Raw genomic sequence first — 24,679 nt, forward strand, 5'->3', positions numbered from 1 at the left:
GATGAAGAAGGACATGAGGGGTCTGCAGCGGAAGGAGCAGAAGGGGGGAAAGGGAGGGAAGGGAGGAAGAGGCGGAGGGAAGGGAATGAAGGGGGGTAAGGGGGCCCAGGGAGGGAGGGGGATGAAAGGGGGTAAGGGTCGCCCAAAAAAGAAATAAACGCACCCTACTCCCAACGACTCCTAACGACCCCTCTGCTCCTGCCCCCTCCAAAGATGTTCCCTAGGCTACGGGAATTTGTAGTTGAACGCTGCGAATGTGGATACCGAGACTGGAGGATTGTGGGTACCCACAATGCCGCACGGACTTTGCTTGGCATCCTCTACCGTCATGCTGAATGACCACAGTTGTGTCCCACTGTTTGGGAAGCTCCGGCCAAATTAATTATAGCAGTTTTGGGAATTGCCTTTTAATTCAAGGCAGGAGAACCTGAAACACCCAGGCTTGCCAGGTCCCCCGTGTGTGTAATGAGGTCATTGTTACCACAGTGTTTAATGGATGACTGCAATCTTGGCCGAGTCAGGCAAATGAACCCACATACACACTCTCCGTATTAGAAGTGTGCCGTCAAATGTCTGTAAATACTGTCTACGTCACAATCAATAAACTCTTTTCAAATAAGTCACTCCTTGGTAATAGCAATACGTTTATTGGTGTAAGCCCATTTTGTAGTTCAGCATGCTTTACAGAGTACTCAATTATAGGTCCCATATAATGTGGATTCTTAAGCAGTTAAATGTGTTACTTTCACAGTGATTTTGTATCACAATGAACACTCAAATAAATCCACACAATCCGAAGAAAATGTGCATTTAAACAAGCTGTTTGGAATTCCGTGAAGTAGTGGCATCACAACGATATGGTCGTATGCATCAGCATGCCCCACCTTTTAGCCACCGCTAATCCAAGCACTCGGTTCAGACGGCGTTCAGTTAGTGAGGTATGGATGTTCGTTGAGGTCAGTGAGCCTTAAAGACAGTCACTGAAACAGATTGTTCTGGTAAAGCTCAAGCTCATATTAACTTTGGAAAATACACGATATGAGAAGCTGAACTTTGATTGGGTAAGCTGTCGGTTAAATAATTGCATTTTGTGAAATCCCTGCTTTTGATTGGCAGCATGTTGGGAGCCTCTTCCAAGAATCTCTGGTGGCGAAGTAATAGCTGAACGCGTCCAGGCAGCAGTTCATGTTTGCTATCACGAGGGAAAAGTGCATAAAACGATGTACCCTCCTCAATAGACCGCAGTCCACCTCATACAACTCTACAATGTTCTTGAGAAGGAACCCAAAATGAATCGGGGTAAAACATACGACGAAGACGGCCCAGTTTGCTGCCATGATGCGGATGCACTGGATCTTGTTGTCCGTCCGAGCGCCTGCGCTGGTCTGCTTCGACAAGGCGCGGATCACTTGGACCGAACAGAAGCTCATCGTGATCAGGGGCAGGGCGTAGCCCAACAGCTCCAACACCAGTATGAAGGAAATGGGCAAAGGGTTCTTATTGAGTTTTTGGAAACAAGTGATCCGGGTCGTGTTCTTTCCTGGAGCGTCCACGAGGTGGAAGCATGCGCTAAGGGAACAAATAAGAACCCATATGAATGCGCACACAAGGAGGGCCTTCCGTGGAGACAGGATCTCTTTGGCTTTGAAAGGGTACTTTATACCCACATATCGCACCACACTTATGGCCGTGGCGGTGTAGATGCTGACATACGTGTTCACGTAGTAAACGGAGACCAGAGCCAAGCAGAAGTCCGTTGAAAATGGCCAATCGTTCCGGTAGGAGTACATTTTGAATGGCAGAGAGAACAGGACGGTGCAGTCGGCTAACGCCATGTTTGTGATGTACACCATCATGTAGGTCCAGGATTGTCCTCGTCTGCCGCAGAACATCGCCAGCACTGCCACGTTACCCATGAGCCCCAGGACGAAGGTCGGAACGGAGAGCACCATCTGCGCCGTCTGAAGCTCCTCCGTGATGTTTAGATCGCAGCTAGGCTTCATCTCCCAGTCTGGAAATGAAATGTGAACATAATGAATTAGGTCTTTTTATATATGCTGAAGTCCATAGGTATGTGTTCTTTTGGGCCTGTACTCCCAACACATTGGATTTGAAATGAAATCACGAATATGGAGTTAAAGTGCAGTCATTTTTAATATGAGGGTATTTACTTCCATATTGGGTGATCTTTGTGGCTTCACTTTTAATACAGTCCCCCCCCCCCCCCAATTTTAGAGGACCAAAAGTAATTGGACAGTTGGCTTCTCAGCTGTTTGATTAGTCAGGTGTACTCAATGGCTTATTTTAAGTACTACTTGGCCAACTGTAACCTGGCCATTCTGTTTTTGCAGCCAAATAGTGGTTTGCATCTTGCAGTGTACCCTCTGTAGACCTATTTGTCAAGTCTTCTGTGGAATAGTGTTCACTGATACGTCCATGCCTGGCTCCTGAAGGGTGCTTATGATCTGTCGAACGGGTGTTTTGAGATTTTCCTTCATTGTTACATTTTACATTTTAGTCATTTAGCAGACTCTTTTAATCCAAAGCGATTTACAAGTGCATAGCTTCTTCAACAAGTTAAAAACATCAAATCCATGAATAGCAAAACACGCATGAAGAGCTGTTCTAAACAAAAAACAATAGTCATCGTAAGTGCAATTAAAAAAATATATAATACAGGGTGCACAAGAGGGAAACTGAACGCTAATACATTCGGTGTCATAATGGGGAAAAAGATGGATACACATATAGATCATAGCAGGATGTTTCATGACAATCAGTGCGAGTGGTAAATATGGCCTCCATGCCCCTTATAGTGACATCAACCAATACGGCGATCTAATTCAAATACCTGATTCTGCACTACTATGCGGGTTGAGTGTATGGTAGTGGAATTTGGATAGACCAGGTTTGGGTGAATCACAGGAAAGGAAACGAAGAATCTGATGCAACCGGTACAACTACTTGCAATAAACATACAAACATTACATACAGTCAGGTCCATAAATATTGGGACATCAACACAATTATCCTCTTTTTGGCTCCATACACCACCACAATGGATTTGAAATGAAACGAACAAGATATGCTTTAACTGCAGACTTTCAGCTTTAATTTGAGGGTATTTACATCCAAATCAGGTGAACGGTGTAGGAATTACAACAGTTTCTATATGTGCCTCCCACTTTTTAAGGTGGTGTATAGAGCCAAAAAGTAGAGAATTGTGTCGATGTCCCAATATTTATGGACCTGACTGTACATTAATGATGTGGATAATGAATATTTTCCCTTTGTTCTGACACAATCCACCTATGCCATTCTAAGGCTTCAATAAGCTCCCTTAAGACATGACTAGGGGTCTAGTGCAGACAAAGGTCCAGAATCACTTGCGTGGCAGCAGTAAACAAATCCTCAGTATATGTCCTGCAGGCTAAGTCATGCTCAATGGTATGGGTCTGATAGAAAAGGAAATGGCTGATAGAAAGGAGCACCTGCCCTTCAATTCTAACTGATTGGAATATATTTTTATTGACTATTGATTATATGTTTGAAACCAGTGGCCACTGGTTTGCCAAACATGCTGAAAATTAGGATTATTAATTATCCTGTAAGTATTTGGACGGCAAGTCTGAGTACTCAGAAACTAAACCATCGAGCCGTGCCTATAGCCATGCATACGTTTCATACAACACTGCATACCATATGAGAACAGAACGCTGGAAATTATATAGCTCACATACGCCATTACAAGGTTTATAATACAGTTATTTGCTTTTAAAAATACACATTTATGCAGGGTGAATGCACAACTACATGTATCAAATTAAAGAATTGATCATAAACAAAAAGATCAAAACAAAATATATCATACACTCAATTGGGAGTGCAGGTTCACTGTTCTGAAGACAAGTGACACAACAGGTGACAGACAAAGTGGGGGAGGAAAGACAACAAGCAAGAAGACAACAGTGGAGAGCTATGAGAGAATGACCCATAAGCCAGTCTCAGCCAGAAATAACCCACCTTTTGAAGTTTTAAAGCCCAGGGAATAAAACAAGAGAAGAAATTGCTTCTACTCTTTATTTTTTAATTTGCTTAAGCATTTTTTTAATTTGGAACACCTTCTTCCAAAATATAAGCCAAGGCTATAAATACCTCTCTGGTCGTAAACGTCTCCCCCAGCAGTGACAGGCGGCTGGTCACTGTTAGGTTAGTAAACTTTAAGGGTTAATCTTTGGCATTGACTGGTTTATCTGTGGTCTAGGGGATATTCTAATATATATACTTTGTGTTCGTGGGAGAAACCACACAAACATACAATTAGATTTAGGTATACACATGCCTCAGTTAATCTAACTGGCACCCAAGTAAGTATGTTAGTGTTATCTAACAGTTCCTAAATGGCATGCAAAGACATGCAGTATACCGTATTATAATAATATAAATCCTCTGCATTCACCCATGGTGCAACTAGAGCACACAAAGTAAAACAGAGGAACCAATATGGTGCACCAAGATGCACTATACATCTGGCCTATGCCTATAGAATTTAATTAATCCAATAGGACAAATGATAATCAGGGATTTCAATCCTTTTTTTATTGAAGGTGTATCCCTACTAGGGCAAAGTCTTCTGGACAGTTATTATAAAACATTTGGTAGATTTAATTTTACACATGTCTATAACAAATGTTTCACAGACTATAGCCTATGTATTTAATTATAAGCATACAACTGTTACTGATACAGGTAGCACAGGCCAGAGTCAGAAACTCAACACCAGTACTCTCAAGTCTTGTTGCAGCCTGTGGCTGCACTGCCAGAGGGCTTGAGACGTATACCAGCCGTGGAACACAGACACCCTGGGTTCAGTATCAGCGCTCCCAAACTCTGTTTCTAGGGCTGGAACATAGAACCTAGGCTAAGCTCCTGACTCAGTTGCAGTCAGTTGCAACTTATAATTATATACTTAAATAAGATGAAGAAGCTTGCCACCTCTAACAGAGCTCAAACTTACTCCAAAATTAAGATTATATATGTCCATTGTAATATTGCACATCTACAGGCAGCCATCAAAAATATTACTCATATACTTTCAATTACTTTTCAATACTTACACCACTCTTTGCTACATACACTTTAACGTCAAATCTCACTGGCTTTTCACCAGTGCCTCGTTTTCTCCTATATTTGGGCATGGCTCTCTTCGTCTACAAACGTTTGTGTTCTCTACACCTACTCCAAGCTTCTACTGCGACATGCTTGTTTCTAAGACTCCATACCGTAGCCTATTTGATGTTTAAGCTGATAGCCATAGTAATGCAACACAGTTGCAAAAACATGCATACCAACATTTCTCTCTCTCTGCCCTCTACAAGGATTACACTACATACCCCGAGGGGTAGTAACCTGAAAATATGGCTGGTTTTACAGTCCCAGCCCTGTCCGAGATATGTCGATCCCCTAAACAGTATTTATGCAGCAAAATAATACTCTCCCTAACATATACTGATAGAAAGAAACCGTGCTACTCACCACACCAAGGATCGCAAAACCAGATGGAAGGAAAACCACACACCCGAGGTAACGGGTGTAATGATAGGTCTGCACACCATGTAACTCATTCAAGAAAAAGCATGGTTTAATGTTAGATGGTCCACCTTGTACAGTCCAACTCAAACCTCTGGTCAGAGACTTAACACTCCTGACCTCTACTGGTTGGGAATGGTACACACTGGATATAATATTAATACATCTTCCCTTTTTTCTCATGCTTGTGAACTTTAGTAGTCAAACTTGAATCACATAAAACAAAAAACAAAAAATGCAACCACTTCCACCCCTTCATATCAATACCTTTTTTTTCTTTTTTTTTTAACTTAGTTCAGTCAAACTTGAATCACATCTGTAGAAGAGAAAAAAAAATGCAATCACTTCCACACATTAAAATCTTTAAGAAAATACAATGTCTCTTTTGTCTCTCCTCCCCATTCTTTTGTGTGTGTGTGACTAGTTCATTGCTCAATAAGCCGAATTGGCTTCCGAATAGTTCTGCATTCGATTCTTTGTGGTGTAGGCCTCTCTGTCACGTTTGGCGTGACATTGACATCAGGGGTGTCACTCAATGTCTGACTTTGATTGTTCATCTCATCAGCTGTGCTCTCACTAACTTGGTCTGTGGTGCTGCTCGCATCAGTGCCAGTGCCGAGCCTCCTTGGAATTTGAAGAAGGTGTCTTCTGTTCCTCCTCAGCACCTGCCCGGTTTCTGTTTGCACCTCATACGATCTTGGTGCTGTTTCCCCAACCACTTTTGCGATAGGTCCCCACTCGCTCCCACATCTGACTCTGACAATGTCTTCCTCGACCAGAGGACTAAGCAGTTTGGCTGTCTTGTCGTAGGTTTTGCGCGCTCTCTCTCCTTGCTGCTTTGCCCTGCCTCCCTCTTCCAGCACGTGCATTGCTGCCGGAAGGCGTGTGCGCAGTTTCCGATTCATTAAAAGCTCTGCGGGTGACCGCCCACACTCCAGTGGAGCTGCCCTGTAATTTAGAATAGCTAGGTACAGATCTTCCCCGCTGTATACTGCTTTCTTCCTCAGTCTCTTTACTATTTGAACTCCTTTCTCCGCTTGGCCATTCAATTGCGGGTAGTAGGGGCTCGATGTAACGTGGGTAAAGCTATATTCGTTGGCGAATGCCCGATACTGCTCACAGTCGTACTGCCTCGCATTGTCAGATACCACCATGGATGGAATGCCGTGCCTGGAGAATATCGACTTTGTGTGCTTAATGACTTGTGTCGCTGTAGTGTCTGACAGCAGTGCAAACTCTGGGTAGTTTGAGTGATAATCTATAATGACTAAATAGTCTTTGCCCTGTAGCTGAATTAAATCCATTCCTACCTTGTCCCATGGCCTGCCCAGCTTGCTGTGTGGCATGAGTGGTTCCTTTGGCTGCTGGTACCTGTGGCGCTGACATATGTTGCATCTCTGCACTACATTTTCTATATCTATATCATGTATGGCCAATACAATGTTTCCCTCGCACTATTCTCCTGCCTTTTAGGAGCACCCCATCTACCACAGTTAGTTCCTCAATGAAGTGCTGGTACAGTTTGGCAATTCTGACTTGTCCTGGCATGTGAATTTTTTCCAAAACATTCTTCAGAATGACATCCCTTTCAGTCTCTATGGCCATTTCCTTCCATTTTTTGTCAGACACGGGCATCAGCGCTCTCACAGAGTCTATGTGGACTTGTACATCATGCTCACTACTACTAGGGCCTGTGTTGCGCAAACTAGCTCTGGACAGTGCATGAGCTACTATTAGTTGCTTGCCGGGTATGAATTCGAAAGTCAGGTCGTATCGTAACTGAAGTCTCTCGATGCGTGATGGCCCTTCACCCAAGCCTTTCTTGGAGATCGCTATTAAAGGTTTATGGTCTGTTTCTAACACCACTGGTCTACCGTAGATATACTTGTGGAATTTCTCACAGCCAAACACTGCACCTAAGGTCTCTTTTTCAATTTGCGCATAGTTCTTTTCAGCTGTGGTCATTGTGCGCGATGCATAGGCTATGGGAAACCACTGTTTCATGCTGCTGGCATAGTACTGCCCCAAGTCCGTCTTTTGACGCATCTGTCGACACCTTGGTTGGCTTGCTCGGATCGTAGAATTTCAACGCTGGTTCCTTTATCAGGCTGTTCTTCAACTCTTTCCACTCTTTTGCATGCTCATGTGTCCATTGCCACTCCGTCACTGTTTCCAGTAGGCTTCTAAGCGCCTTTGTGTTTGCTGACAGATTTGGGATGAATTTTCCCATCTAGTTGACCACGCCCAGTGCGCGCTGACGCTCTGTCCTGTTTGTTGGCGCCTGCATCTCCTCAACTGCCCTAACCTTTTCTGGATCTGGTTGGACGCCCTCTGTCGGCAGCTTGTCTCCTAGGTACGTCAGCTCACTCACTCCAAATTGGCACTTCTGCTTATTTAGCCTAAGCCCTGGTGTGCACACTGTTTCCAGAACTTTGCGCAGTCTCTCGTCATGTTCGTTTTGTGTTTTTCCCCATATACTTATGTCGTCTAGGAAAACTCCCACCCCCTCAATTCCGTCAAATAGCTGCTCTATGGTTCTATGGAATGTTTCCGGTGCCGAAGGAAACAATGCCTTCCAAATGGAGTGTTGAATGTGCACAGTTTTGCGCTCTCCTCGTCCAGGGCAATCTGGTGAAACCCTAACGATGCATCAAGTTTGCTAAAGAACCGCGCGCCTGCCATTGTGCCAGTAATGTCGGATTTTGTTGGCAGTCTGTAATGCTCCCTCTTAATGCATTTATTTAAGTCCTTAGGGTCAATGCACAGTCTCATCTCCCCGTTTTTTTTCTCCACGATCACGAGTGAATTTACCCATTCAGTCGGCTCCTCAATGCGTTTTATGACACCCTGGTCAGTTTCTACAGTTCATTCTTTAGTTTCTCTCTAAGGGCTAACGGCACCTTTCTCACTGCGTGAATGACTGGCTCTGCTTTGTATTTTAACTGTATTTTGTACTGTCCAGGCAGCCTGCCTAATCCCTTGAACACGTCCGTGAATTCGGATACTATGTTACAGTGCTGGGCATCGTTAGCAGCCCCGTCAGCATGTATTACCCGCTCTGTCAATCACCTGAACCCTCTTAATAAAGCCCAGTTTTTCACTCGTGCGTAGACCTAGAATAGGCTGTCTATTCCCCTCTACTAGCACAAACATTGCGTTAATGGACTGGCCTTTACATTTAAGTGTAAATCTACACATACCTTTGGTCGGAATGGGCTCATCGTTGTACGTTCACAGATTGATTTGCTTCTGAGTGACTTTTGTTTTTTTTCTAAATTGCAGGAACTCTTTCCACGATAAAATGTTTACTTGTGCCCCGGTGTCTATCTTCAGTGAAATTGATGTCCCGTTCACGTCCAGTTGAGAAATCCATTCGTCCTTTTTACTGTCACTGTCACTGTCACTTACGGTCACAGTCCCGACGTGGAGTGTTGCGCTACTCTCCTCACCACTTGAATCGGTATCCCCGTCTGCTTTCTGCATGCACGTTTCTCCATCGCGAAGTGATTCCTTCCTCCACATTTCGGGCAGTTTTGCGTATGCGGGACAGTTCCTCGGTGCATGGTAATTCCCGCACCGCTTACATTCAAAAGTCTCTGTTTTTGTACCCTCTTTGAAACTCACTATCCCCTTTTCGGCCCGCTTTCCAACTTTCCTTTTAACGGCGTCCACTGCTAGCGCCACATCGCTCTCGTTATCAAATGTCTTTAGCTGCATTTTAGCATTTTCCGATGCCTGCCAAATTCTAACCGCCGAGTCTAAGCTCAAGTCTGCTTCCCTAAGAAGATGCATTCTCATTTTCTTGTCTTTAACCCCTATCACGATTTGATCTCTTATCATTGAATCGTATAGCAGACCAAAATCGCAAGATTGGCTTTTCAGGGTAAGATCGGTCACGTACTGTTCAGTGGACTCGCTGTGATTTTGCATTCTGTTATGAAAAACATACCTTTCATACGTTTCATTTTTTCTTGGTGTGCAGTAGGCCTCGAACTTGGCCATAACCACGTCAAACTTGTTTGTCTCCGCTTCAGTGAAAGCAAACGTGTTGTAAACATCCATAGCTCCGCGGCCTGCTACTGTTAGCAATAAAGCTATTTTACGTTTATCTGACTTGCCGTCCGCGCCAATATAGCCAAAAGATACAGTTCGAAACTTTGTCTGAACGCTCACCAGTTCTCACTGACATTCCCTGTCAGTTTCAGCTTGTTTGGCTGGCGGATAGCATCCATTTTTATTAAAAAATCACGATTTACTCCTGGTACCATGTAATGATACGTCTGCACACCATGTAATGATACGTCTGCACACCATGTAACTCATTTAAGAAAAAGCATGGTTTAATGTTAGATGATCCACCTTGTACAGTCCAACTCAAACCTCTGGTCAGAGACTTAACGTTCCTGACCTCTACTGGTTGGGAATGGTACACACTGGATATAATATCAATACAACAGGTATAATGCCGGGTTGCACAACACCACCAGAAGGAACAAACTCCAGACTCACAGGCTTGTGACAAATCTTACATTAATGAAATTTGATCACGTCGGGGTCACCAACTGTAAAACCCTACGCTAACCCAACGACGGAATTTAGCGAGGGCTGAAGGTATCAGCATGCTTGTCCTTCTGGTGTTGCTGAAAGAATATTAGTAGGGTTAAATATTAGTGGCCCCTATGCGGAGAGTCTAGATCAGCCAATAAATAAACCACGATACAAAGACAGTAGTACCACTCTGCCTTCTGCTCTTTGCTGGTCCGGGCTGACCAAGAATCTCCACAATAGGGCCAATACATTCACCTTCGTTATCTGACTCCATTTTGAAACTTGAATTTAGAAATTGGTTTTAATCATATGTGAACCTTGGGAGTGGTTACACTCGACTCTTACCTGCGCCACAATTACTCATTATATGCTCCCGGGATTAGCACTATTGCTGAATCTCAGTTTGGTGGAGAGAATAATTTATTCACAGGCAGGTAGGTCATTCGTTTAGAATACAATACATAATAAACAAATTAAGTATAGAAATATAAAGGAAGTAATTTTACCCAGCCTGTTTTGGCTACACACAGATACACACAGAATATGCAGTGTGGGAAGTCGATTACGATCTTCCGCTACATACAGACAACGAATGTGCAGTGTGGGACGTCAGTTACGATCTTCTCCGATTGGTTTGTCTCCCTCTCTTTTATCCCAAATCACATGTTTGAACCAGGCGGCAGTGCCATAAATTAACATGGAGGGGTGGTCAAATCTGGAATGTAGACCCCCACCTTTGGGGGTTGTTAGAAGGGAAAAAACAGATGATTACCAGAGAGGACATGTAGTTTTTCTCTTGAGTTTATTAAACTCCATTTGGTATGAAATCTATCTCATCTGATTCCTTGATCCTTCATTAACCCAGAAGAGTAGTGAAGAGTGTAATGACAGAAGTGTCCAAATGTGGGCACTGCGGGAGTGTCCTGAGTCTTTCTTATAGGAAGTGACCAGGTGGTGGGTCATGGAGACATTCTTTTCCCATGGCTTGACCCAGGGCTTAATGACCCCTCTGACCTAAAAGCCCCCAGAACACAAATACAATCACAGTACATCTTGATGGGCAACATGGCTCAGGCTGTAAGAGCAGTCGTCTGGCAGTCGGAGGGTTGCCGGTTTGATCCTCCGCCCAGGCTGTGTTGAAGTGTCCCTGAGCAAGACACCTAACCCCCAAATGTTCCTGACGAGCTGGTCGGTGCCTTGCATGGCAGCCAATCGCCGTCAGTGTGTGTATGAATGGGTGAAGGAGAAACATCAATTGTACAGTGCTTTGGATAAAGGCGCTATATAAATGCCAACCATTTACCATTTACATCTTCCCTTTATCTCAGTCTCAGATGTGAACATTCTTGGGAGCCAATGGTCTGAATCCCCCAAAGGAAGTCCGAATCATAGAGCTTCCTGGGATACCTGGAGAGAGATGTATTTGAGAGTTTCCATGACTACCGTATTTTTTAGTAAATATGTTTTTGTACCGCTCATGGTAATATCCTTTGTGATTTTGGATAAACCTGATTAGGGTGAATTAAAGGAAAGGAGACAAAACCCCAGATTGCTTGGTTTATTCTCCTTATCACCAAAATCCAGGCCTTTGTTCTTCACCATAAAAATGGGTCAACCATCTGGAATTTAGAGCCAAACCCCCACCAGGCAGTGAGACCTTGGTCAGGGGGCTAAAGCAAATGGCTTCTACAGAGACAGATTTAGCTGTTTCCCCTCGGCTCCTGGACGGTTATGATGTCCTAGGTATACTGTTAAGAAAACTAGACCGTTCCATCAGTCACACTGAAACAATCAGAATAACACCAAACATTACTATATTCTGATCTGGGATTATCATGAAACATCTTTATGGTATATCCACTATTTCTGTGCTCAAAACCTGCAAGGATTGTGGGAGATGGGGGTGCTCCACAGGGGGCCCAGGAAGACTCCTCCAGGAACCACACTCTAGTTTCCCCCCACAGGCATGGGTGCCAGAAGGTGGGGGCTAATGATGTATGCTCTGGGGGGAACTGAGGTGCATAAAAATGGCAGCAGGTTCTCTGGACTGATGAGTCAAAATTAGAAATATATGGCTGTAGCAGAAGGCATTTTGTTTGCCGAAGGGCAGGACAGCGGTACAAGAATGAGTGTCTGCAGGCAACAGTGAAGCATGGTGGAGATTCCTTAAAATTTTGGGACTGCATTTCTGCATTTCTCCTCAATTCTGAGAAGTACAGGCAGATACTTATCCATCATGCAATACCATCAGGGAGGCATGTGATTGGCCCCAAATTTATTCTGCAGCAGGACAACTACCCCAAACATACAGCCAATGTCATTAACAACTATCTTCAGCGTAAAGAAAAACAAGGAGTCCTGGAAGTGATGGTATGGCCCCCACAGAGCCCTGATCTCAACATCATCGAGTCTGTCTGGTTTTACATGAAGAGACAGAAGCTTTCAAGGCTGCCTAAATCCACAGAAGAACTGTGGCTAGTTCTCCAACATGTTTGGAACAACCTACCTGCAACAACCTACCTGCTGAGTTACTTCAAAGATTTATACTGTTTTGAAGGCAAAGGGTGGTCACACCAAATATTGATTTGATTTAGATTTTTCTTCTGTTAATTCACTTAATTTTGTTAATTGATGAAAATAAACTATTAGCATTTCTATTTTCCTATTATTTTACAGCATTTTTTCACACGTGCCTAAAACGTTTGCACAGTACTGTATGACTATTGTTTGAGGAAAGGTGCACTTCAGTCAAATTAGAATATTTTTTCGCGTTTACTTTTATTTTGCCTACCAACTCCTACTTTTATTATACTTTTGAACTGAATGCCAGAGCTATGCAAACAATCCTATCCTATTAAGAAATCATGCACAGTACTCTGCAAAACCATGATGATTGTGTAAGGTGTTCGGTTGAGAGTCTCTTCTAAGAATCTCTGGTGGCGAAATAATAAGAGCAAATTTGTAAGAACTGAAGTTCTGAGAAGATTTTAATCCCATTTTAAATCAACCTAAAATGGTTACACTGGTTTAAGTTGTTTTTTGACACTTGGCTGCTCAACCAGCTGTTGCCTATTGTCAGCTATCCCACCAGTTGTCCACCAACTTACTCTACCAGCTTAACCAGCTTTGTCCAGCTAGAAACCAGCTCTAGAGCCTACAGATCCCAGGAGATAGATATGACCTTTTCTGTCAAAATCAGTCAAGTGCCACCAAACCATGTATTTTAAGAAAAACTACTTCAAAGTTTCATCACGAGAGTTACATAAGGCTGAGAGACGACCTACACTGGGCTAACTAAACTTTGGGGTTATAACTTGTCATCTTATGTATAAACTGCTGAAATGTCCCTATTATTTCGTATTTGTTTGAATTAATTTAATACATTTTAATTGGTTATTTCAAAGCCAGTGGAACACTATGGAATTTAATTATTAAATATGTTCTCACCACCCCATTGTGTCAATTGCCCTATTTTGTGTGCATGCAGTCGTTAGGCTACAGAACCACAATAGCTGTCTGTAATAGCCCAAAATGTGTTAGAATGGAAATGAGGCCTAATAACCTATATGCTTCTTACTTAATGTGGGCATAGTATTTATATATATAATTACTTTTTAAGAATCACATAGCAAGTTATTTTATGTCATTTAATTCCCCGTTGTAGTAACTGAACAAAGTCATTTTCAATTTCAGTGTTGAAAAATGAAAACCTCCACAACCGGATTCAAACCACTGTGTTAGAAAGCATTTGGGTCAGTAATTGTTTTTGGAGAGCTTTGGGCATGCTTTATGAAAACTTACTCTCATATTTGTGAATAAAACACATATAAAAGAAAAAATAAACCTTTCTAATCATTCATTCCTGTCTGGACAAGAAGACATGTGAATGTTTTGCATTTGGAGAGATTTGGGGACACTTGAGGATCTGGGAGGGTCTGGATGAGTGAGTAAATGAGTGTCTAACATGCTATTTTATATACTTGCAAATGTAAAATACCACAGACAATTCTTTTGAATGTGCAGCTTAAACTTTATTTAATTACATTAGGTGCATAATACATTGGTTGTTTTCAAGATGTGGACACATAAATGTTGACTCTTGAAAAATTGGTGTGACATGGACAACCATACAGACTATGAACACTTTTCTGTACAGCGGCAGGCCAAATGGGCATCAACTGTTTCCCTAAGATCCACAGTCTTCTCACCAATGCTGCTCAGGCCCTCAACTCTGTTCACTCTGGATTCTGGAGTGGAAACAAAGAAAATGTCAGACACTGCAGAAAACCATTTTTCTTTCAAAACGTTTTGAAAATAAACATGAAATATGTAGCTTTCTCTTGAGTACACATGCACCATGTCTGAAACCATGGATGATATCGTACCAGTGGGGATGCAGTGGAAACCAACAGTGACAGGGGTGGTCCTCTGGGGGATGCAGCCAGGCACACAGCGGAGCACAGGCTCAACAGAGTAGCATTTAGTCTCCTGTCCATACAGAATCATCTGCTTCTCCAGCTTCACTGACTCCTGCTTTATGTGGCACTCTACATCAGAGAGAGGGCAAATGTCAGCAAGCTTTCAGTCATACATGGACATTGAATGTTGTAGAAAAATACTTACGGCTAGCGTCACGGCAGCTTTCTACAGGAAGGACCCAAGAATGGGCAAAGCTGAGAGCGTTCTTGGTCAGGCGTCCGCTGGGAGTGCGGAATTCCTGTCTTACTTCACCATCAGCCTTTCCACAGATTCCACAAGTCTGGCCCTTCATCCAATCAGCAGCTCTAACCTGAGAGACAAGTTTGTGTCAAGAATTAGCTGTGCTAATTTGACAGTGCTCTCTCAGAAACAACAGAAAATGTACTTCTTATCACCTTCCATGTATTTTTATCAAAGTAGACTTCATGCAGGCCATGGCTGGCAGCATAGAGAGACAGTCCATCACCATTCTGCCCAATGACGATTGAACCTTCAGAAACAAGAGAACATTTTCAAATACAAATTTTGACACAGATAAACAAAAGAAAACATATTACACATTTCCGAAAAAAAACATATTTTAAATAGAGACCTGTGGGATGTTCATAAGGTAGGCTGGTGGTAGGAACTTCCTTGCCGTTGATCTTCATCCGCATTTCACTATCACTGGGGTAGAGTTCAACATCCCTAGAAGAGATGCACAATAATGCTTCTTAGGACATAGGGAAATTCATATGCATTGCCTCAGTCATTAAACGGGCAGTTCACCCCAATTTTTTTCATATATTTCCCATTCATTGAGACTGCACCGATATACACAATAGGTGTACTTGAATAGAAATATTTGAAAGAAACTGCACTACAAGGTCTGTGGATGCTCATGAGTAACCATGTCATTATAATTTAAAAGTATCAGTGCTGAATTTTTAAATGTAGATTTTAACATTGACTCTGTTGAGGCCTAGAAAACATCTCAGTGATAGGGATGGATAGATACACCCTGATGAGAGGAACAATATGGAATATAGCAATATGGAAGTGAGTAGGAGCTGTACTTACATGTCATCAAGTTTCACTGTGATATGGTGCTGTTCAGAAACTGGATCCTTCTTCATCAGAACCATGAACTTAAGCTCTGGGGTGCAGTCCTGGGCCAGCACTTGGTAGCAAGAGATGGGCATTTCATTCTTGTACCTTCTGTTGTTGAATGTGGTCAGGATATCATTGGCCAAGCTGCACTGCACTGGAGGGGTGTAGGAAAACACAACATCATGATATGTTATGACTGAATGTAATTCAGTTTAGTAGTTCTAGGATAAGCCACATGCTGGCCATCGCAATTGTAATCTAAAATGTAACATCCTAGCATGTATTTGAGATATTACAAAACCAACCTCCATTCATTTCAGCAATTTTATCAGGAATTGTCTGGTTTGCACGAGCAGCACCTCCAGGTCCAAATGGAAGGGCAATGGGAAGAGCCACAGCCAGCTTATACAGGGTCATCTTCAGAGAAATGCAGACATGTTATAATATACTCGTAACAACATCTAAAATGAAGTAATATTAAGATGAGATAAAGATGCCTGTTACCCTTGGTGTTTTCATTATAAAATTGATGGTCCTTTCAGAAGTGGCAGCCACAGTGAATTTGATCTGTTCCGCTCTGTTTCTGGGTCTGGCCACAGTTATTCCAGCCATGAGAGCAGCACCAGGGATGTACTCAGAGATCCTACATCAAGAGCGAATAAGAAAACCAGTGAAGCATACCTGAACATCCTTATATTCAGGAAAAAGACAAACTTCACTCAAGCTGAATTCAGTATAGGCTACTGTACTTGTGAGCATAGTGCTTAAAAGCTTTGGGAATCTTGGTCCAGTCCAGCTTCATGCGGGCTGCAGGGCTTTCGCCCATCAGACCAGTCTCTGCCTTGATAACTGCTGCATATTCCTGGCATTCCGCTCCCCAGTCAATCTTGGCCTTCAGAGAAAAAATATTAGGTGCACTTAGCTTTTGTATAACAGATTTAAACGCACAATATAAATCCAACAGAATGCTCTGATTGAGGGTGTCTGGTCTCACCATGACTTTGTGTCTGCTCAGCAGGATTTCATCAGCACACATCTTCCAGTTTTCATTTTCAGCAAGAGCAGCCATAATGACCTGCACCCTAGCATCAGCAGTATCTTTGTAGGCTGCAATCTGGTATCCCTGCATCTTTCCATCAGCCCTCACAGCACGAATAATAATGGCCACGGCAGGGGGCACAGCATCTCCAAGGTTTCTGTTCTATAGGGGCAGAGAGAAAGGCAGCTCACTAAGCATGCTGATTCATTAAGATGTAACTGTATAAGTCTGTAAGGGATCAGGAATATGTGAGGGTGTTTGTACCTTTCTGTAAATGGCCTGAAAGCTGGCAGCACTGCTGACCCTGCTGCTCGAGCTTCTACTGGAGCTACTGACTCTACTGCCAATGCTGCTGGTTCTGGAACTGGAGGACACCTTGACCCCGGAGACAGCTTTAGAGGTGTGCTGCAAGAGAGGGGTCAGAGCCATTAGAAAAGCTTAAACATTTTCTCAAAGCTCTTATTCAGAAGAAATCTTACCCGGTGGATGTGGTTTTTGGTGAACTTGTAGTCGTAGATTTCCGCCTATAGAAGGAAAAGGATGGGAATTAGTGAACATAACTTCTCTATTTCACTCAAAGAGGACAGAGTAAAACAGGGCCTCACCCTGGATTTGCGGGAGCTGGAGGACCTGGAGGACCTGGAGGAGCTGGAGGAACTGACAGAACGGCTGACGCTGGCGCTGACCTTCTTGGAGCCACTACGCCTTCTGCTGCTGCTGCTGCTGCTGCTACTGCTGCTTAGGATGCTCTTGCTGTTTTTCTTGTGATGGGTAGCAGATGCAGAGGAGGAACTGGAGCTAGACGAATGGCTGCCCTTGCTGAGGCTTAGCGCACGGCGGCTGGAGGAACTACGTGAGCTGGAGGAGGAGGAGCTGCTAACATTTCTCATTCGGTTCTTCTGCAGAGACAGGAAGATGAAGATGAATGTTGCTGAACACAGGACTAGGACTTCATTCATAGTAATTTTTGTACATTGTAATTTTCCAGGTCGGCCATTATTGAGCCAGTTACCAGGAATCTAATCTATCATGACATGAATTGTTCATGAGAACTACGCACAATTCCAGTATCCAGGATCTTTTTCAGCTTCAGCAGGACAGTCTTTCCCTCTGTAGTTTCCTCCTCATCTTTCAGAGTGATCACTTTGATTATTTTTGATCCTGCCTTGGGTCCAACCTGGATTTCAATCAGCACTTTTTCAATGGCAGCTTCTGCCGCTGTTGTAAACGAAATACAGCAAATTAAGTATTATATTGGAAGAATATCAAATATGTATATATGATACATGTATTATAGATGTATGCTCATTTAGGGAAATTGGAATATTTACCTGGTTTCATGCCAATAACGATTTTATGATCTCCAACCAGCTTGTAAAGAGGGCAGTTTCTGAGGAATGCTGCATTCTGGGAGGTGAACTGAAGACATGCTTTCAGTCCAACAGTTGTGAACATGGCACAGAATTTTTCTTGAACCCTTGCTGAAATGGCTTTAAGTTTAGGCTCAGGTGAAGCATTATAAAGTATTTCGGATGATTTTGACTGCAAAAAGGCAGAAAGGAGAAATACAATTAAAAAATGGATAGAGAACAGAAATTGAGCAATTTTGTAGATCTATCTAGCAGACCTGGGTTCAAATAGTATTTTTTCGGATTCAAATACTTTTTTTTTTGGTTGCCTAGTTCATTTGAGCCTGCAAGGAGGAGCAGGTGGCGCGCGTGGTTTACACTTTTGGGATCATTTAATTTGTCTCAATTCACCAGGCAAGCTTAGTCAAATGCAGAAAAGTATTTGAATCGAAAACAAATAATATTTTAACCCCAGTCTGCTGTCTAGCCAAAGTAAATTAAAAAGTGCATTTAACATATTAATACATATTAGGAAATAATAGTTTTGTGTCTTCCCTGCAAAATATTTTTATTCTTTTCATTATATACTTTTTGGCTAATTATCTTTATCTTACCAAACCACCAGCCGCAGACACTGCCACCTTAGATGTAAACTTCTCCTTGGACAGCTGGGCTGTAAGAGCCGCAGGCACCATTGGAGTGCTTCTAGCAGCAGCAGCATCTTCCACATTTCTTGCCACAGCAAAGGTCTCAAAGCTGTTGAGAAAGGAGATCTTTATAGCAGCTTAGATGTGATACTGTGAAAAAGCAATGCCCTTGTGAAATATTTCTTGAAAAATAAACTGTTGAAAACAGACATGAGTGGCCTTTAAATGATGTATAAGTATTAGCCATGGTTTGGCTGAAAATATATTAGACAGTGTAGGTCAAATCTCATTAAAACACGTCTAAGTATATCCATCATGAGGCAATTATGTATATGGTGCTTACTGTACAGCTGCAATATGGTCCGGAGCCTGAACGGGCAAAGCTTCAAACTTGTAGGTGCCTTGAGCAATGTCAATTCTTGCAGCAAACTTCAGAGGGAGGATTGTATGCACTTTAGCTTTGGCCATAACTGCAGCCTGAATAAAGGCAGTATTCACTCCCATAACACCGAAAGTGTGCATGGCAATGCTGTAGAAAACAGACAAATGTTAATAGTTTGCCAAGTTATTTCACATTTTTCCATTTTACAAAAAATAAAAATTTTATCTACCTTGGTGTAATCTCAGCTTGCAGTTGAATATCAGCTTTCAACAGCCGAGCAACATGGAAGGTTTCATCAGGTGCAGGTGAGAGAGTTGCTTTGACTGTGAATATAAAGATACATATTAGCTTAAGAAGCAGAAATCCTTTATTGAACATGGAAAGTCCTACGGATGATGTGTGGTGAGAACTTACCTTTTACAGTAGCAGCAGCTACAGCTGCGGTGTACAGACTCAGTTCCATGGGAACACCAGCAGAAGTTGGGAAAATGCGACGCACCTCAGCAGCCAGCAGGGGCATGGCCCACTGGAAATCAGCTCCAGACTGCAGTGCATTCAGCGCACGCGTCAACATCGTTTGTGCTCCAGGAGATGCGTACTGCAGTCAATGACATCACAAAAAAGGTTGTTGCTTCCCATGTGCAGAACATTGTGAACCAAATACAAAAAAAGAAATATGCAGTTGCAACTGATATTTTTATTGTAAACAATTTAATTACTTGGAAACAGAGAAAGTACCTGCATTGCCTGATCAATCATGGCTTTGTTGAGGAAGGCAATTTCTTGGCCAAAAAGTTTTATGTATGTGGAGCCCAGTGGTTCTTTGCCTGGTGCTGCTTTCCAGTCAGCAAGCTGTGGGATAAAGATATTAAGGATATTTCTCACGTTGATTTTCTTTGGGATTCTGGAATCTGGATATATTCACTGGGACTTACAGCCTTCAAGACATGCCTCATCCTGTTCATCCTGTTAGCAGCACCAGTAGCAGCAGCAGGTGTTTTCAGAAGAGCCTCCTGAATTCCTTCAGTTCTAACTCCAAACTGAGACAGAGTAACAGTCTTGTCAGTTTAAACAAGTCCACAGGGCTATAACATGTTGATTAAACTAGAGACAGCTATTTTTTACCTCCAGGACATTAGCTGCTGCCCCAGCAAAGTAGGCACGCAATTTGGCCACAACAGCCCTGGGAAAAATGGTGGCAGCGTCATTGATAAGGAAAGCACTGGCAGCAGCTCCAGCCATTAGGTTATCTTTGAAAAAGAAAATCATCAGTCTTGTTAGAATCCCTCAATTACCTCATGAAAGTAAACATTCATATGCACTTGTATGGAAATGTCTTAAATTCTTCAACATTCTTACTGCTGTAAGCATCAAGATGGAATGCTTTGCTGAAACGGTAGCTCAGTCTGTCTAATTCGGGGCCCAGGATCTTCACTGCAACATTACAAGCAGCAGCACTAAATGGGAAGAAAACATGTTTTTCTTATTCACATTCATGTTGAAGACACTGGGATTTAAGCCAGATGTGAACGTATGCTCTTACACTGGGGCCAATTCAGGGGCAGTGCTCCTGGTCAGGGCCTTCATATGAGAATAGGTGAAGCTGGCCACTTGCAGGTTGAGTTCTTTCTCCAGAGACTGAGCAATGGCTGCCACCAGACCCATGGGTGGTCTGGTCTCAAACAGCACAACACAGGCCACCATGCGTACATCCGGATTAACAGCTCTGTCCATGAACAGCTGCAGAGCCAATTCCTGGACCTGGAAATTGACAGTAAGTGAATATTTCAGAGCAATGACTGACCTTAAACACACATATATCTAACAGCGCATTTATATATATGTGGGGCGACATGGCTCAGGCAGTAAGAGCAGTCGTCTGGCAGTCGGAGCGTTGCCAGTTCGATCCCCCTCCTGATGAGCTGGTCAGTGCCTTGCATGGCAGCCAATCGCCGTTGGTGTGTGAGTGTGTGTATGAATGGGTGAATGAGAAGCATCAATGGTACAGCGCTTTGGATAAAGCCACTATATAAACGCCAACTATATATATATATATATATATATATATATATATATATGCCCTGCGATAGACTGGCGACCTGTCCAGGGTGTATTCCTGCCTTTCGCCCAATGTATGCTGGGATAGGCTCCAGCCCCCCTGCGACCCTGTTCAGGATAAGCAGGTTCAGATAATGGATGGATGGATGGATGGATATATATATATATCCTAAAATGAGATTGGTTTGTACTTGCCTGTCTACGCGCAAATTTGGCAACATTCCTCAGGGCCATCACAGCATCAGCATGGACACTGACTGGGAGTGCAGCATCTGTAGTGCCAAATCCAGGCAGGAGCTTCATGATTGTTTTGATACCGGCAGGATGACCAGCATTCCCCAGAACTTTCAGAGCCAGGGTGATCTCATCCACATTGACTTTAGCAATCGCCTCTGCAGCAAAGTCAAGCACGGGCTGGAGAGAGTCCATGGGAGGTAAATGTTCAGCAATCAATACTGACACTCTTGCACATGGCAATTTCATGATAAAAATATTGATTTACCTTCATGACATCAGCTGGACAGATGGGGTGTGCAGCACAGAACTTGAAAACCATGGAGCCATAACCAAGCATTGCAATTTCACGCAGTGCGGGGATTGTCTGAATCTTGGTGTTGAATACCAGCTCCTGCAGCAGTAATATACACAATTTTAGCAATATTTGCTGCTGATGAAACTGTCAACTTTTAAAGACTGAGATCATTAAGACTACCCACATCTGCAAGTTTGATGGTTGGCAGGTCAGCCTTAACCAGTTGCATGGCAACCAACAGTGCCTGAGCGCCCTCAGCTGTGGTAACCTCTCCATCCAGGAACTTCTCCTTGATGAACCTCAATGCAGCTTGTGTTCCAATGGCAGGGACAGCGTCCAGGATCCAACGTCTGAAGAAAAGTTTCAGAAGACCCACTCCATAAATCATCAGTCTTAATTTCTTATAGTGTTGTACATTTGTTGTGAAGAATATTGATCTTTTCATAGTGCTTTATTGTACTAAGATTTTGACATATCTAGGGAAATCTACCTGAAAGCTGGTTTAGCCCTGAATTGAGACCATATGGCATTAATAGTCTCATAGTCGGTCTCACGGAGAAGCTGGATCAACTGCAGAAACTTCAGCGGAGCATCCTCGTGGACTGCAGCAATGTTGTTTGCCACAAGATGATTCAGGATTTCTAGAATCTTTTTAGAAGGAAAAAAAATTATACCCTTAAAAACAGCAGTGAGCTTTTCAAAATGTTAGATTTTAAATGCACATTGTTGCAACCCTCGCTCACTGAAATTGAGAAATAACACCTACAAAATCCACAATACCTGAGCATGAGCATTACTGATCTTCATAAGTTGAATGGGTGTCTGAAGAATCTCAGTTGCAAATTCATATGCCAAGGACCCTCGAGGTATGTAGTCTGCTTGGATAGGCTGAACTTCGGCATTCTGGATTTCATCGAAAGTCATGACTTGTCTGTGGAACAAACATGAAATAACATTGTTAATGTATTGTGGTCTTTTTCAATCCAGTTCTGACAGTGAGTTTCACAAATATTTTGCAAACTGAAACTGTTTTACCTGGCCTCCATCTGGGCTGCTCCAGTCATCTCATTGAAAGGTGTGAACTGGTGAAGCTCCTGAACAGTGGCCTCAGTAATCAGAGCACCAGCTGCAGTTGGCTTCATGATATAGTTGTAAGCCGCAGCTCCCCTCAGGTTCTTTCCCCTCTGCAGAAGGAGACCAGCATGGTGAATATGCATGAGCAGCAGGTAACATTATCAGGGTCACATAGTTCATGTAAGTCTTACCTGTTGACATTGGGCACATGTCTCTGTATATGCCATACCAATATCCTTCATTATTCTCTCATGGCAGTTATTCAGATCTTTGGACTTGGTGATGTAAATGCGCTCTGCATTTGCATCTTCACGGATCACATAGTCAGTCTTGCAGATTCCTTGAGCACCAAGCTGGTAATTACATTATACAACATGAATGACAAGCCAGAAACAATGACAATTTGCTGAAATAACATCATCTATCATCACTTCATGACTTACCTCTTGCAGCTCATACACATTCTCGGTCTGTTTGATGTTGAGCTGGAGTATGTTCAGGATACCTCTGTGGATATTCAGAACTGTTGCAGTGACTTCAACAGGTGCAAACACCTTGCCTACGACACCGTTAGTATACTCAAACTTGATGGGAATAAGCAGCTGAGCAGCGAGGTCCTCTGTGAGCTTTGCGGCTGGGACAAATGGATCTGTGGGCCAGATGCCACTGTACTCAAAGATCTGTGGTTCCATGAGCTGGGAAAACAATATTTTACCTTATTTAGAAATACAGGTCAATTGTTATGGATTTATTAAGGTGCATACAATTTCAAAAATATGCTAGCTGTTGAAAATGTAATGCAGATATTAAAAATAAATCAGGGATTGTTCTTCTGGACAGCATGTCAATGTATTAGTAGCTTGTCTGTATTTCGGCTTGGATATACTGGAGTATTGTATTGTATTGTATTGTATTGTATTGGAGTATGTTCATGCTTTACCTTTAGCAGGAAGGTATTCTGGGCGACTCCACTGATCAGAATCTTGCTGCTGACCTTCATCCCAGCCCTGGCCAGCCCATCCTCCGGCAGACCTCCCAGAAGCACTGCTTCATACTTGTACACATAGGTCTTACTGGTGCCAAAGCCTGGTGCTATAACAACAGCCATTTATCCAATATTAAAGAGCTTGTATGTTTAAAAAGCCAATTGCATTAACATTAAGAATGATCTTAATGTTTTAATGTGCAAAATATTTAGAAAGCATAATACTCACTTTTGGAAGTCTGTTGACCCGCTACAAGAGAAAATGTAAGTCTGTGGTTAATACTGCAGCTGCAATAGTTTCTGGTAGTTAAGACTTTTTGCAGTTAACAGTTAGAAAATGTTTTCAGCAGAAAACATATCTAAGTGTGCTATAAATTCTCAAAATGTACAAGCCAACAACTAAAAATGTTAATGTACTTACCCACAAGGGCCAGGGTAAGGGCAAGAATAAGTGCTCTCATGGCCGATGGGATGTGAGGACCACTGCACACACACTGCCTTTTTAAAGCAGATTTTTGCTGACCACACACCTGTCAGTAGCATATCATTAACTAACCTGTGTCTAATTCACAGTCAGATTGCAAACCGGTTGGTGTGGTGTTTTTCTGGCATTTCAAAACTTTTACAAACAAATTGGACAAAACATCATGGTGAAGTTGGTCAATTCTGTTCTAGGGTAGGGTAACCTGACCTATGGTGTTGGTTTCCATAAGATGTCAAGTTCAATGTCCAAACTGCAAAAATTTGTCATCTGTAATTTGTACATCGTCACTTGTATTTCTATACTATTTCAGCAAGACATTTTCACTGTCATTCAAACAAATTGAAAATACTAAATATAATAATTCTCAAAAAAACTATTTCAAATGGCAGTTCATTTGTATTCATTGTAACTATTCATTATAAAC

At 42.6% G+C, this 24,679-nt stretch overlaps 3 protein-coding genes across 4 annotated transcripts in view; 1 reads left to right on the forward strand and 2 right to left on the reverse strand.

The window, feature by feature from the left end:
* The window catches only part of ftsj3 (FtsJ RNA 2'-O-methyltransferase 3), a 15,882-nt gene extending 15,259 nt beyond the window's left edge, over positions 1 to 623 (forward strand). The window contains exon 21 of the mRNA XM_061240640.1: positions 1 to 623. This exon is cut by the window's left edge and continues 129 nt beyond it. Within this exon, the coding sequence (XP_061096624.1) occupies positions 1 to 157 (157 nt within the window). The 3' untranslated portion in view covers positions 158 to 623.
* Positions 624 to 744: 121 nt separating this feature from the next.
* LOC133127791 (G-protein coupled receptor 55-like) lies at positions 745 to 8,943 on the reverse strand. Of its 2 annotated transcripts, none has more exons than XM_061240959.1 (2): positions 8,790 to 8,943; positions 745 to 2,011 (listed from the first exon to the last, which is right to left on the reverse strand). In XM_061240959.1, the coding sequence occupies exon 2, from the start codon at positions 2,001 to 2,003 to the stop codon at positions 1,074 to 1,076; it is 930 nt and encodes a 309-aa protein (XP_061096943.1). In that variant the 5' UTR covers positions 2,004 to 2,011; positions 8,790 to 8,943; the 3' UTR covers positions 745 to 1,073. The 2 variants fall into 2 exon arrangements, with proteins under 2 accessions (XP_061096943.1, XP_061096942.1); XM_061240958.1 differs by lacking the exon at positions 8,790 to 8,943 and adding an exon at positions 5,536 to 5,614.
* Positions 8,944 to 14,271: 5,328 nt separating this feature from the next.
* LOC133126012 (vitellogenin-like) lies at positions 14,272 to 24,232 on the reverse strand. The gene is made up of 35 exons (XM_061237804.1): positions 24,193 to 24,232; positions 24,001 to 24,021; positions 23,727 to 23,878; positions 23,230 to 23,481; positions 22,978 to 23,139; positions 22,748 to 22,896; positions 22,493 to 22,643; positions 22,203 to 22,360; positions 21,897 to 22,062; positions 21,683 to 21,808; positions 21,376 to 21,594; positions 20,666 to 20,883; positions 20,482 to 20,579; positions 20,248 to 20,372; positions 20,058 to 20,162; positions 19,861 to 19,974; positions 19,537 to 19,720; positions 19,352 to 19,445; positions 19,084 to 19,269; positions 18,720 to 18,849; positions 18,076 to 18,286; positions 17,805 to 17,962; positions 17,350 to 17,643; positions 17,224 to 17,268; positions 17,009 to 17,149; positions 16,700 to 16,906; positions 16,455 to 16,597; positions 16,210 to 16,348; positions 16,011 to 16,122; positions 15,676 to 15,859; positions 15,209 to 15,303; positions 15,012 to 15,106; positions 14,761 to 14,926; positions 14,523 to 14,684; positions 14,272 to 14,384 (listed from the first exon to the last, which is right to left on the reverse strand). Exons 1-35 carry the CDS (start codon positions 24,230 to 24,232, stop codon positions 14,272 to 14,274), a joined length of 5,115 nt encoding a protein of 1,704 aa, XP_061093788.1.
* Between the last annotated feature and the right edge of the window lie 447 nt (positions 24,233 to 24,679).

Source organism: Conger conger, chromosome 4, assembly GCF_963514075.1.
Source record: "Conger conger chromosome 4, fConCon1.1, whole genome shotgun sequence".
NCBI lineage: Eukaryota > Metazoa > Chordata > Actinopteri > Anguilliformes > Congridae > Conger > Conger conger.